Genomic DNA, 12,880 nt, shown 5'->3' with positions numbered 1-12,880 from the left:
TTCCCTTTCTGGGGAAGGAATTATCTCTGCCTATCAAGGGTTCTGTGATCCACAACTGAAAGATCTGAGAGGCTACATACTTAATTCTGACACTCTTCCCGCCACCCCGCACCCCAACACACACACTGAGTACAGTACCCAGTTATTGCAAGCCAAAATATCAGCTTTCACTCAAATCTCTCTCTGTAATTGCCTGAGAATGCAGAAGGGACATCAAAGCCTTGCAATTCATGAGTTAATCTCTGTACAGTGCTGTGAAAACGCCAGGGCTAGATAAAGGACAAGTGCTAATTACTGGTATTAATTTGCCGTCATCACCAGCAGCAGCACCAAAATATGTGGGATACTCCTGAGCTCACGCCTGACAAATCCGGCAGAGTTTTCTGGGAGGCAGAGTCGTGTAGTGGTTGGAGCAAGGTTTCTGGGAAGGCTCACTCCTGGGTGCTGTTCCTGGGTGCTCTGACTCACTGTGGGTGATAGTCGTCCCTGTACAGAAGGCCCACACAGTTGAGCTAGGGCTTTGGGTTGACACTCTGCATAAGGATCATTTTCATCCTGCATGAGCTCAGAAAGCCGCTGTGCTACATTTTGCTGGGGGGTGATAAGTACGTCCCTACCAGTTCCCGGGGGGAAGAATGTGAGGCTAATTTCAATAATGTGTGTAAACACCTAAAGTGAAGGGGGCCTGTCGGAGTGCAAGGTGTTTTTATTTCAGTATAAAAAGGCTCTAGGCGGGGGAAGCAGCGGACATAATTTCCCTGGACTGGAGTAAATTGTTTGCACAAATAAGGCACTGAGGTGAAGTGAAAGCAGGTGAGGATACTAGATCTGCCACATTATCCATATAAATCCTCCCTGCCATTTCAGTGGGTATGTAGTATTCTTCGCAGCATATCTGTTGTTGCAGTGGTGCTGTGTGCTGTTAAACAGCGGCATTGCTTCGTCCTAGAGGTGGCTGCATTTCAGTGGTGGGCAGAATGACTCTTCTTTACATATGGATTGTAAAGTGTCTCGGATACTTTGCGATGAGAGGTGCCGTTTATCCTGGGTGTGAATTATCACCACGGTAGCCCCAATTCAGGAAAGCACTTAAGCCTGTGCTTAATTTTAACCGTGTACTTCTGTCCCACAGTCGTCAGCTTCTGCATGTATTTAAGTGCCCTTCCTGAATAGAGATGCTTTCAGGGCATATGTTATTAACGGTTTGAATGGGGCTTTCAGCTTCCTGGCCATTGGCTAATTGGTGCTTCTTCCCTGTCCACCCCAGGTGTGTACCTTAACGAAGGAGGACAATCGGAGCATTGGGAAGATTCCTGAGGATGAGCAACTGCACGTCCTTCCGCTGTATAAAATGTCCACCACGGATGAGTTTGGCAGCGAGGAGAATCAGAACGCAAAGATGGGCAGTGGGGCCATTCAGGTGCTCACCTCCTTTCCCAGGGAGGTCAGGAAGCTGCCTGAGCCTGCCAAGTCTTGCAGGCAAAGGCAGCTAGAAGCCAAAAAGGCAGCCGCTGAGAAGAAGAAAATGCAGAAAGAGAAGCTAATCACCCCTGAGAAAATAAAGCAGGAAGCACTAGAAATCCCGACACTCCAGCAAAATACAGGTAACGGGGGCAGGGCTCTGGGTTTGCCGAGTGTATCTCAAGTGTGTTGCACAGTTTTGTTGCCCTTGGATATGAATTCATCAGGATGCTTTATAGCAAGGATCCTTTGTGGTGCACTATTTTATTTGCTCACCAGTTCGCTCGATAGCACAGATCCTTTGTGTAGCAAGTTTTGTGTTGCACCAATCCAGTAGCTCACCAGTTTGCTTCATGGCACAGATGCTTTGTGGTACCCTGTTGTATTAGCTCACCGGTATGCTTTAGAGCACAGATCCTTTGTGTAAGATAGTTCTGTTGCACTAGTGCTCACAGTGAGATTCAGACCACAAATCCTGCCTCTAGTTCAGGCACTGTTCAGGCCTCTTTCTGGCTTTTTAAATGCTATGCCGGTGGGGGCTTTTTTATTTGGCTCTTCTGTGTACCAGGACAGCTGCGCTTTGCTGCAAGGCATGTAGCTTACAGAATGTTATAGGCACATGACCCACAATCAAACACAGCTACGGCCTGCCCTCTAAGCAGCATTTGGATGGCATAGCTCTTCTATGTAAGTCGTGTTGTACAGGCCACTAGTTTAGAACCAGCATTCTCTTGACATCTCCAATCACATAATAAGCGGCGTGTGACCCTCGGTGAAGCTTTGGCAGTGATTGGTTCTGGGGAGAAGATCCTCGGCTGGTGTAGATCAACGGAGTTCCATGGACTCCAGTGGGGCTCTGCTGATTTACACCAGCCAAAGCGCTGGCCCATGACTTAATCTTTGGCTTACTAAGGAGATTCCCCTAGGCTGTATGGCCAGTCACCGTTGCGCTTTGTGTTTTGCCCACAGGTATGGCGTTGAAAAATGGACTCCCCCAGCACTCAGTCAAACCTTCCATCAAAGTTGAACCTCAGAACCATTACAACACTTTCAAATACAACGGCAATGCAGTGGTGGAAAGCTACTCCGTGCTGGGGAGCTGCCGCCCCTCAGACCCGTATAGCATGAACAGCGTTTACTCTTACCATTCCTACTATGCACAGCCTAATCTGCCTTCCATGAATGGGTTTCATTCAAAGTTCACTTTTCCCTCCTTTGGATATTACGGATTCTCCAGCAACCACATGTTCCCTTCGCAGTTTCTGAATTACGGTGCCACTGAGCCGAGGAGCGGGGATTGGGTAAGTAGCAGCTATGAGAAGAAACCTGATCTCCAAGCATTGCAAGATAACCTTAACCACACTTACAGGAATTCAGAGTTCTCAGAGCAACTCCCACACTCTGTACGAAACAAAAACCACCACCAGCGGACCTATGAGAGAGCCAACAGGTATGCCAGCCAGAAGTCCATGGCCATGTCCCATAGGACTAACTCGGTCCCAATGGAAACCCCATCATTTGCACAAAACACAAACTGTTTTAGCAACCGAGCAATCAAACAAGAGCCCGTAGACGCCTTGTCACACATCGAGTCCATTCAAAGGGCTGCCATGAATGTACAAAACTCGAGTCTCAACCTGTCCGCTGTGCCCGTGTCATCTCAGAACGGCGATCAGGAACAACGGTGGAGCCCCTACAAAGTCAACAGGAATGTGTCTCCTTCTGACAGGACTAGTAATGCAGAGCGTTCTTGGAATATGTTTACGCCCAATGACAATACCAACTTACCCAACACGAGCATGCAGGATAAATTGAATTCATTCAACGGACACTCAAACGCTACCCAGTTACCCCAGTCTCACCTCCAGGAGAAACAATGGAACGTATTTTCTGGAGACGGGCAGGCAACGCAACATAGTTCTAGCCTGCTTGGGAAATCATGGAGCCCTTGCAAACTCAACGAAAGCCCTTCGGTCTTGCCTAGTTCTGCAAATTCGAACCTGCAGGAAAAACCCTGGAACCTCAGCCAGCTGAACTTCAGTTCCACCCTCAAGGGGAACCCTGGGTTTCAAGATGAGCTGTGGAACTCGGTCAAGGTGGACGAGAGGAGGACTCCGACACCTAGCTCGGGGCTGCATGAGAAGCCATGGGATTCCTTTGGCTTGTCGGCCACCATGGGGTCAAGCGTGTGTAGCGAGAAGCCATTCGGCACCTTGAAAGCAGACAGTAACGCGTTCTTGCCCAGTATCCGTCATCAGGAGAAACTGTGGGACCCCTTCAGCTTGGATGACAGCATGGAAGAGCTGCCCGATAAGACCCTCAAGGAGGAGGAGGAAGATGATGAGGAGGAAGAGGAGTGGTCAGACAGCGAACACAATTTCCTGGATGAAAACATAGGCGGGGTGGCGGTGGCCCCGGCCCACGGCTCCATCCTGATTGAATGCGCCAGGCGGGAGCTGCACGCCACCACCCCGCTCAAGAAACCCAACCGGTGCCACCCCACCCGCATCTCACTGGTGTTTTACCAACACAAGAACTTGAACCAGCCCAATCACGGCCTTGCCCTTTGGGAAGCCAAGATGAAGCAGCTGGCGGAGAGGGCGAGAGCGAGGCAGGAAGAAGCAGCCAGGCTTGGGCTCCAGCAGGATACCAAGCCATTCAGCAAAAAGCGCAAGTGGGGAGGCGCCGTGGCCCCCGAACCCCAACACAAAGAAAAGAAAGATTCTGTCCCAACACGGCAAGCAGTGGCTATTCCAACAAACTCTGCTATCACTGTGTCCTCATATGCCTATACCAAGGTAACTGGACCATACAGTCGCTGGATATGAGATTAATACAGCTAATATGGCCATCTTACCTCAACGTCTGCGACACTGGACCACAGTGTTGCTTTGTGGTGCTTTCTCCTAATGCATGTAGGGGAAAAAATCTACTCAAGTGCAAACCTTCTAAAATCTGCACTTTGAGAGGAGTTCAACAAACAAACAAACGAACACTTATTGCTGTTAACATTTTTCAGTAATCTAATATTTATATCTCCGCATTTTTTTAATCTATCCTTGTACATCACAAGAATGGAAAAGAAAAATTTATAGTGTCCTTTCACAAAGGAGAGGTTTTTAATTCCATTTAAAATATGTATTTATTGGATTTTTTTTTATTATTACAACAATGAAGCAGATCTTAAAAAAAAAAAAAACACCAAACCAGCTTGAAAAAAAAAAATCTGTACAGCTCACTCGTGTTAACGCTGGTAGGGAATTTCAGCTTGGAAACCATCTGGAAACGTGTGCTTTAAAGTCAATCGAAAATGGTTTGAACATCCGGTTTTTCAAATGAACTAAAGTGCATATTTTGCAGCTTGACTGATCGTTTCTTATAGATACAGTAACCCTCTGGGGCTGAGAAATATACAGAGAATTATGTGGAAATCAGTTGCAGATAGAGTAATGGATTCCCACTTCTAGGCAGATGCTGGGGTTTTGAAGATGGTTTGTTTAACAGAGGTGTTTTCTCCTAACAGCTCCTGTTTATAGGTAAAGGGTTTGATTTGCCTCCTACTTGCCTCAGGAATAAATCCATTGAAATTGATGGAGTTACACCAGTGGAAAACCAGAGCCTGTGTAAACAGGCAGCAGAAGTCCCTAAGTCTGACTTAAGTGGTGCTATGCCTCATCCTGGCCCCTCTGCAAAGGGGTAATTTCCTAAGTGGGAGGACAGTCAGGTCTGATGGCTTTAAAGTGCTGTGAGTTCAGAATGTGAGCTAACACCAGACACTTTAGATGAATACATTATAAACCAGGTTGAAAGCAAGACCAAATTATCCAGGATGATTTGTCTTCATGCTGAATAGTTTATCAGCTATTTTGATATTCTCACCAAACTCACATTGTTATGTATTCAGCTACAAGGTGACATTAGAGAGGAAAGTAGTTTCTTATACAAGAGACAGGAGCCTGGGACATCTGGACTACTTTCCATGCTATTTTTGTACCGATCATACTCTGTCACCTTATAGCAGTAAAAAAAAAAAAAAAAAATCTGGAGGGGGAAAAGAGGGGGTTACTGTATCTTCAAGAACCCAACAAAAACTGTGAATAGTTAGTGTTGCTCTGTGTACTCACTGTTGCTAAGTTTGGTGCTTTCAGTCTCAAGGGGACGTTCTCTGTTTGATCAGCTCTGGGAGGAGTGAATACTGAAAATGACTTGCAAGCCGCCTTCTACATTTTCCAATGGTGCATGCTTCCGTACTGTAAAAACTCCCCTATGACAAGTCGACGTTTTCAAACACAAAAATGAAATTGACGACCATTTTCTGCAAGCTAATTATTTTCCCGGTGCCATTTTTTATAACGACGATGATGATTACAGCAAAACTAAGTGGTGCTTATTAACAATCTGAATCATGACTTCTTTTCCCCTTCTACAAAGCTGTTGGGAACGATTGATTCAAATAACTTGCTAAATAGGAGTGACGGGTGGGAGGAAATTCTCTGAAGCTAGAGAGACGTTCTCCGTGGGAGGGCTGGATTTCTGTGATGTTAGCAGAAATTATATGGAGCGATCCCCCAAAAAAATGTAGGGTGAAATTCACCCATGTGCAGAGGCCCTGTACAATTTCTGTGCCCAACTTAAGCCCTGAGTCCTCACTGCTTAGGTCTCGCCTGGTGTAAAAAGACCATTGATTTCACTAGAGTTACAATCATTTACCCCAGCTGAGGATCTGGCCCTGAGGGTTTAAATGGTATTTAAGTGATGCCTGGGCCCTTGAGCATGTTCTCTACAGAGGTGAATTTCTTCCTTCATGGGGACTGAGCCCTGAGATAAATGATAAAGTACTTAATGGATAACAGGTGCTATCCTGCTCCCGTTGAAATCACTGGCAAAATTCCCACTGACTTCAGCGGGAGTCAGAGTAAGTCCATTGCTTGCTGTTCCTACAGGACATTCTGTGGGAAATTCTAAACGCAGAAGCCTGGTTCTTCAGCTGAGTAGTCCCATTACTTCTCGGGGATGGGGGGGCTGCTCCCCTGCATAAGATTCTGAAAGATCAGGCCTGGTAGACATTTAAAACTGGATAACAATACTCAGTCATAATTCTGCACTTTCAGGTGCCTTTTGGAGAGTCAGAGAGAGAGAGAGCTGAGAACTTAACCGTACATAACGTTTTGTTTACTGTAAACCTTGTTCCTCGTGCACTGGCACAGAAAATCACAGGATCGCTGTAAAACATCCTGAACGTTTGTGTGGTCTGATTTTAAACTGTAAATAGGGAAAGATTTTTTTAAAAGCACTTTCACCTAGATTTAAAAACAAAACAAAACAAAAAAAAACCAACCCCAACAACTTGAAAGCAGTATGTTTTAAACAGATTATCGTGGGAGAACTGTAAATAGTGGCAAAATATTTAACATGCTTTGTCCGTCCTTCATAATTTTTTTTTCTGTATTCTGTATAGTTGCATATATTTGACAAGGAAAATCAATGAGCTATTATTGCTTTGTTATAAATACCCAAGATCATATCAAGGCTGTAGAATTATTCCAAGTCAGATTTATAGGAAACCCTCTGAACTTCACAGTATAACAAACTAAAGCACTCAAGGGGGTAGATCCTCAGCTGGTGTATAGCGGCCATTGTCTTCAGTGGAACTATGCCAGCTGTGTCTCTGGCCCTCAGTCCTTATGGTCCTGTCGTGCACTATTGAAGGCAATGGGAGTTTTGCCATTGACCCTGATAGTTGCAGGATCAGGCCCTTAGTGAGCATGCTAATTTTCTAGCTTTGAGGAAATGTTGGACCTGAACTTCTTAAAAATGGCTTCTTTTTGTTGTTGTTGTGGTTTTGATTTCTTTCCAGCATCCATACTTTTCACCCAGGTCTCATTCGACTTCCATATTTTAGGTTGTTGCATGGGTGCCTTGAAAGCTTCTTTTAGATGACTTTGGAGAGCGAGAAATTGTAATATTTGGGGTGGGGGGGAAGGGGAATGCATTTTAAGAATGTGACGGAGTCCATCTGACCTGTCAGAGTCGCACTTCTTTGTAGGTTTCTGTTTAGGAATTTTTAGACTGATCTGATTGTGATATATTATAACATTTGTGAATATACTCATGTTCAATGTATGTCCGGTCATAGCCTATTGGTAATAGCGGTGATATTATTAGACGGAGGGGGAGAAAATGACAGAAGGGCCAAACCTTGTTTGCCTCACTCACGCAAATAATCCTTGAGGGCCAGATTCTGATCTCCGTGACCCCCTTGTAAAACCAGAGTCATTTCACTGCAGTTGGTAGAATTCCAGTGGCGTAACTGAGATCAGAGTCTTGGCCCGTAGTTTTGGCCCTTTAACTAAGAATATAGAGCCTGACTCTCCACTTGCTCCATCATGCCAGTTTTACACCAGCATAACGGGGCGCAGAGTCAGGGTCATGACCTCATATTCTGATTTTATCTATGTTGGTATAAATCTGGAGTGGAATTACACCAGAGTAAATGAGGTCAGAATCTGGCCTATCATTTTCCCAAACAGCTTTAAAATAGATAGTTTTGGTTAAAAAAATAAGGCTGTTCCAAGTAAAAGCAAACCTCCCAATTCCAGCCAGCACAGCTAAAATGGTGTTTTAATTGATGATGAATACTGTTGCAGTCTCACATTGTTTTACACTACATATATAACCTACCTCAAATCTCAGTCATTAAAAATTAGCATGCGTCAGACTTCTATTAAAAATATAAAACTATGCACAGCTATTAACCCCTTGCTGCTGAAAGTCTGTTTAAAATATTTTTCTTTATTTTCTATTGGCACTATCATTTGTATCTAATGTCGTGGCGATCACAGTTGTTTTTAACCATGAAAAAGCCATTGTGATTCAAAGCATTAAAAGAATCCAATAGCATGAAGCAGAAATGGACCCTATATACAGCTGTATTCTTAGGATGGCTGCAAAAGATTAAGTCAGTGGAGCCATGCCAATATACACCTGCTGAGGATCTGGCCCTAGGAGTCTGTTATCTCTCATAATTGAAGGATACACTGGATTCTGCTCTCGTTACACCAGAGTAAATTTGAAGCCACTTGAAGAAACAGGCTTGATTTTTGCTCTAATTTCGCCTGAGCAATTCCATTGATCCTCAGCTGGTGTAAATCAGCGTAGCTCCATTGATGACAATGGAGCTGCGCTGATTGACACCAGGCCAGGCGACTTCAGTGGAATTACTTCTGATGTCCACTGAGGAGTGAGGTGAGGATCCAGACCCGTTGACTCCACCATTGTAACTGGGTGACAGCCAGCCATGTGCAGAGAAACAGCTAAAGGCCGACGCACCACTTCAGCTCATGTTGGCTTTAAGGGGAACATAAGTGGTGCACAGGCGTTCTGCGCAAGGGTGAATTTTACCCACTCAGAGCAGAATCCAGCCCAGCATCCCACCACATTGATTTGTCTTCAATGTCATAACACAGGTGAAATGACAAGCTCAGAATAGTGCTAAGGGATTTTTATTTACTTTTGGTGTAATGATTTGCAGCAGGTATAACCAACAAACGGTGCTAGGACAACAAACAAGTCTATAACCCTGGGAAAATCTTGACAAAAGGGCCTGCTCCTGCTCCCATTAAAGTCATCAGCAAAGCTTCCATTGACTTCCATGGGAAGAGGTTTTGAGCCCAAAGAGGTTGTTTCAATGTTTTTCTTTCAGGACACCAGTCTCTTCATCTGTAATGCTTTGCCTTGTTACCCAGACACAGCGGAGTGGACTGAAGTCTCTCGCTTTTGGCACTTATTTCTTGCTTCTGATAAAATCCAGGGCTCACAGCAAAAGGGAAATGAAGGGAATGTACAGGAACCAAATATTGGCCCTTATCCTGCATTCCCAGCCTCCCTCACCTATCACTGAATTCAGATTGTGCAAGGAATCCAGGATTGCATTTGATGTACTGCTAAATATTACTTATGCAGAGTGAAATTCACCCTTGTACAGAGGACCAGCATGAGTACACACCACTCAAATCCCATAGATCTGACATGGCACATAGGCCTTTTGCGGGGACAAATTTCACTCAGAGTGATTAGCAGACAGGTTGGGGGAGGAAGCTTCTTCGTGCTCTCGATGGGGTCAAAGGCAAAATTCTATGGGCCTAAAGTCTCATTGGGAAACCAGATGGGACCATTCCTCATGTACCAAAACCGTAGCTGTGTCCTGTAATAAGGCATAGTAAAGAGAGAGAAAAAAGAATTCCTGAGGTGCCTCAACTTTTCCTTTTAATATTGGAGTATGCTTTGTGGGCTATATAAGGCATATTTTTATTAAATGAAATCTTCTAATAAAACGGTGCTATGGTGTTTTAACAAATTGTATCATGTTTTGCCTGATTCCACCTTGCTGAGGTGCTACTTATGTATATGTAAAACCAGAGAACCAAGAAAAAAAAAATTAGCTGAGAATAAAGTTTATTTTTCTTCAGTGATAGCTTTTAGCATCTCTGCTCTGGATCTAAATATAGAGCCAGATTCTGATCTAATTCATGCTGCTGGAAATCCAGCATAATTTTACGGGGATTACTCTGGATTTAGACTGGTGTGAGATCTGAATTTGCCTCCTAGGGCCAGATCCTCAGCTAGTGTAAATGAATGTAGCTCCATATGACTTACATGAAGCTGTGATGGTTTAGATCCGCTGAGAATCTGGTCCCTATAGTTGGTATTTGCTCAGCTAATTAAGGGTTAATTCCTGCCAGCTCCTGGAAAAGTTCTATAAATTGGAAGGGGTGGCAGAATCAGAACCCAAGCAAATAACTGTAAACCTTATTATCGTGGGTAAAAAATGAAAGTGGTTTTCTTCCTTAGCTTTCTTCTTGCAGGGAAAACAAATGCACTTCATGGTCCCAACTGTGCTCTTAGTTACTCTCGTGAAATCTTACCCAAGATGCACAATGCAACGAGGGTAGAACTGGTGCCCTGAATTTATAGTTATTATGCAAAAATAAAATTGGTGCAGAATTGAAGTTTTAGAGTCGTCCGAGCACAGAATGGAATTTTTTTTCCCCCCATGAGTGGGTGGCAAATTCCATCTGTGTGAAGGGAGGAAAAGAAAGGAACTGTGTTTCTATGGACCCAGAGCAGTTATTCTAAAAGTTAATGTAACATTCTACTTCTTCAACTCACTTTGTTTCAAAACAAAAAGTAAGGATTTAGTCCTGTGGGGCCCTGATCCTGCTCTCTTTACTCACGAAAATCTCCTCCTGGGCCAGATTCCGTTTGCTGGTGTAAATCTGAAGAAAGTCCATTGAAATCAATGCAGACGTCCCATGTTTTCACCAGTGTAACTGAGAGCAAACTCTTCCTTTTGCATTCAGTTAGGGCCCGACCCAAAGTCCAGTGAAGTCAATGGGAAGCTTTTCGTTGACTTCAGTGGTCTTTGGACCAGGCCCTGACACTGCTATCACATGACTGAAAGTCAGGTGACATTGATGTAAATGACAGCTGAATATAGCCCAGTGGGAGTTCTTTGTTTTTGCAGGATAGACCATATAGCTGCTTCTTTTAGGAATACCTGCTTCATTTATACAGCTTAGTCTGACTTTTCTTTGTATATCACTATTTGTGGCTAGAAACATAGAGATGCCTAAAACTTATACAAATACTTTTACATTTCCTTCCCCGCTCCCCCCACTTGTGCTACTCTTTCTTTTCTTTTGGGTTCACGTGATTTGATGTTATAAACTGTACAGATACCTGAGTTTTGTTGTGTAAGCTTGCTGTTGTCACGATACATAAGAAAAATACCTCAAAAATAGACTGTCGTGGCAATTTATGATTCAACTATAGATAATGGAATAAAGATAGATAAAAATATTAAAAACTAGGGTATGCATTTGGTTAATTTTACACTGTACTTGACATTTTAGAACTTTTTGGCCTGTTCTAGCTCTATTCTTAGGTGATTTCTCATTCATCTTACTCAATATCCTTGTTCATTTTGAATAGGACCTAATTCCATGTAGAATCTCATTGAAGTCTCGGCTGGTATAAATTGGCATAGTTTCACTGACTTAAGTGGAGCTACACTGATTTACATTAGCTGAAGATCTGGCTCAGTGACATTGCTTGTGAAATAAAGAGCTATCCACTAATGGTATCAAAAATCAGGTCCTCAGTCGCACTGGGGTAAATCTGAAGTATTGTGCACTGGTTGAAATCAGTGGCGTTTATTCTGGATTTACACCAGTGTCTTTCAGAGCAGAGTTTAACCCGCATACCTTACTAGTCTTTTAAACAAAATTATAACAAACAACTATATTTGCTTCTTTCTACATATTCTGGGGGAAAATACTCCTGGAAATATTAGGGCTTGATGCTTCCAATCCATTTCTCCTGCAAAACTTCCATGAGCTTCAATGGGATTTTTGCTTGAGCAAGGATTGAAGGCGCTGGGCGTGTTAATCTGGGTGCGAGCTGAAGAGTACAGTCACGAGACATAATCTGGTGAGACTGGACAGTGACATTTAGTGCCAGATTCTCAGCTGGTGTTAAACAGCATCACTCATGGCACATACACCTGAGGATCTGGCCGTGAGGATCTGATTGTGGGCAGTGTTGAGCACCCAAAATTGATCACAAAGTCTGTTCTGTTTAGTCCTTTGAATAATCTCACTGGATTATGTTTTGTAACTGTACTCTTCAGCTCATACATGGATTACTTTCCAGGTGCCAATGCTAAATCATATATCCGGTACCAATGGGGACCGCCCCTGCTTTCTTAACGAAGACAAGTATCCCATTAAACTCAACAGGGCCTAGTGCTCATTTGTATTAAGGTCCCTTTACTCAGCCAAAGTGGTAAAATGGGCTTTAATGTAAATGAGAACCAGGCCCCATGGGAGCTTTGCCTTTATAAAGGATATGCAGGTTCAAGGCCTAGATTTTATGTCGCTCTTTTTGCCTAAGAATAGCAGAGCATACTGGCCTAATTCTTCTTCTGTTCCAATTTCAGGGATCCTTTTTGTAGTGATTTTTATTCCCATCTTTTCCTCATTTTAGCATCCATTTTTCAGGGATTACTCACCGCTGGTCACACTTTGAAAACATTTTACTGTTTAGCTGGTTTTCGACCTCCAAGTCTTTATTTTTTAATACTTTTTTTTTGTATGTAACAAAACAAAAACAGATTAAGTATAGGTGTGATGCTGTCTTTTTTTTTTTTAAACAAAAAAAATGCATTTTTAATTTAAGAGAAATGAGGAAACAGGTTGGATTGTGACAGACTAATTCAGTTTAGTTAATTTTAAAGCCGTAACTTCTCGATGTATTTGATTTCTTGTCTCTTTGAATTCATATTTGGTGACAAGGCCTCCAGTGGAGGCATCCTTGTGAATCACACTTGAAGATTTCTTTGTTGACTTGTGACTGTGGCTAC

General features: G+C 43.4%; 1 protein-coding gene across 1 annotated transcript in view; it reads left to right on the top strand.

The window, feature by feature from the left end:
- The window catches only part of TET3 (tet methylcytosine dioxygenase 3), a 162,678-nt gene extending 158,039 nt beyond the window's left edge, over window positions 1-4,639 (top strand). Inside the window, exons 10-11 of the mRNA XM_065398757.1 lie at window positions 1,268-1,604; window positions 2,431-4,639. Coding sequence (XP_065254829.1) covers window positions 1,268-1,604; window positions 2,431-4,289 — 2,196 coding nt within the window. The 3' untranslated portion in view covers window positions 4,290-4,639. The remainder of the gene's footprint in view (window positions 1-1,267; window positions 1,605-2,430) is intronic.
- Window positions 4,640-12,880: the final 8,241 nt, after the last annotated feature.

This window comes from Emys orbicularis, chromosome 2, assembly GCF_028017835.1.
Source record: "Emys orbicularis isolate rEmyOrb1 chromosome 2, rEmyOrb1.hap1, whole genome shotgun sequence".
Classification (NCBI taxonomy): Eukaryota; Metazoa; Chordata; order Testudines; family Emydidae; genus Emys; species Emys orbicularis.
The sequence above is the reverse complement of the archived record's forward strand: the minus strand, read 5'-3'. Positions and strand labels throughout refer to the sequence as shown.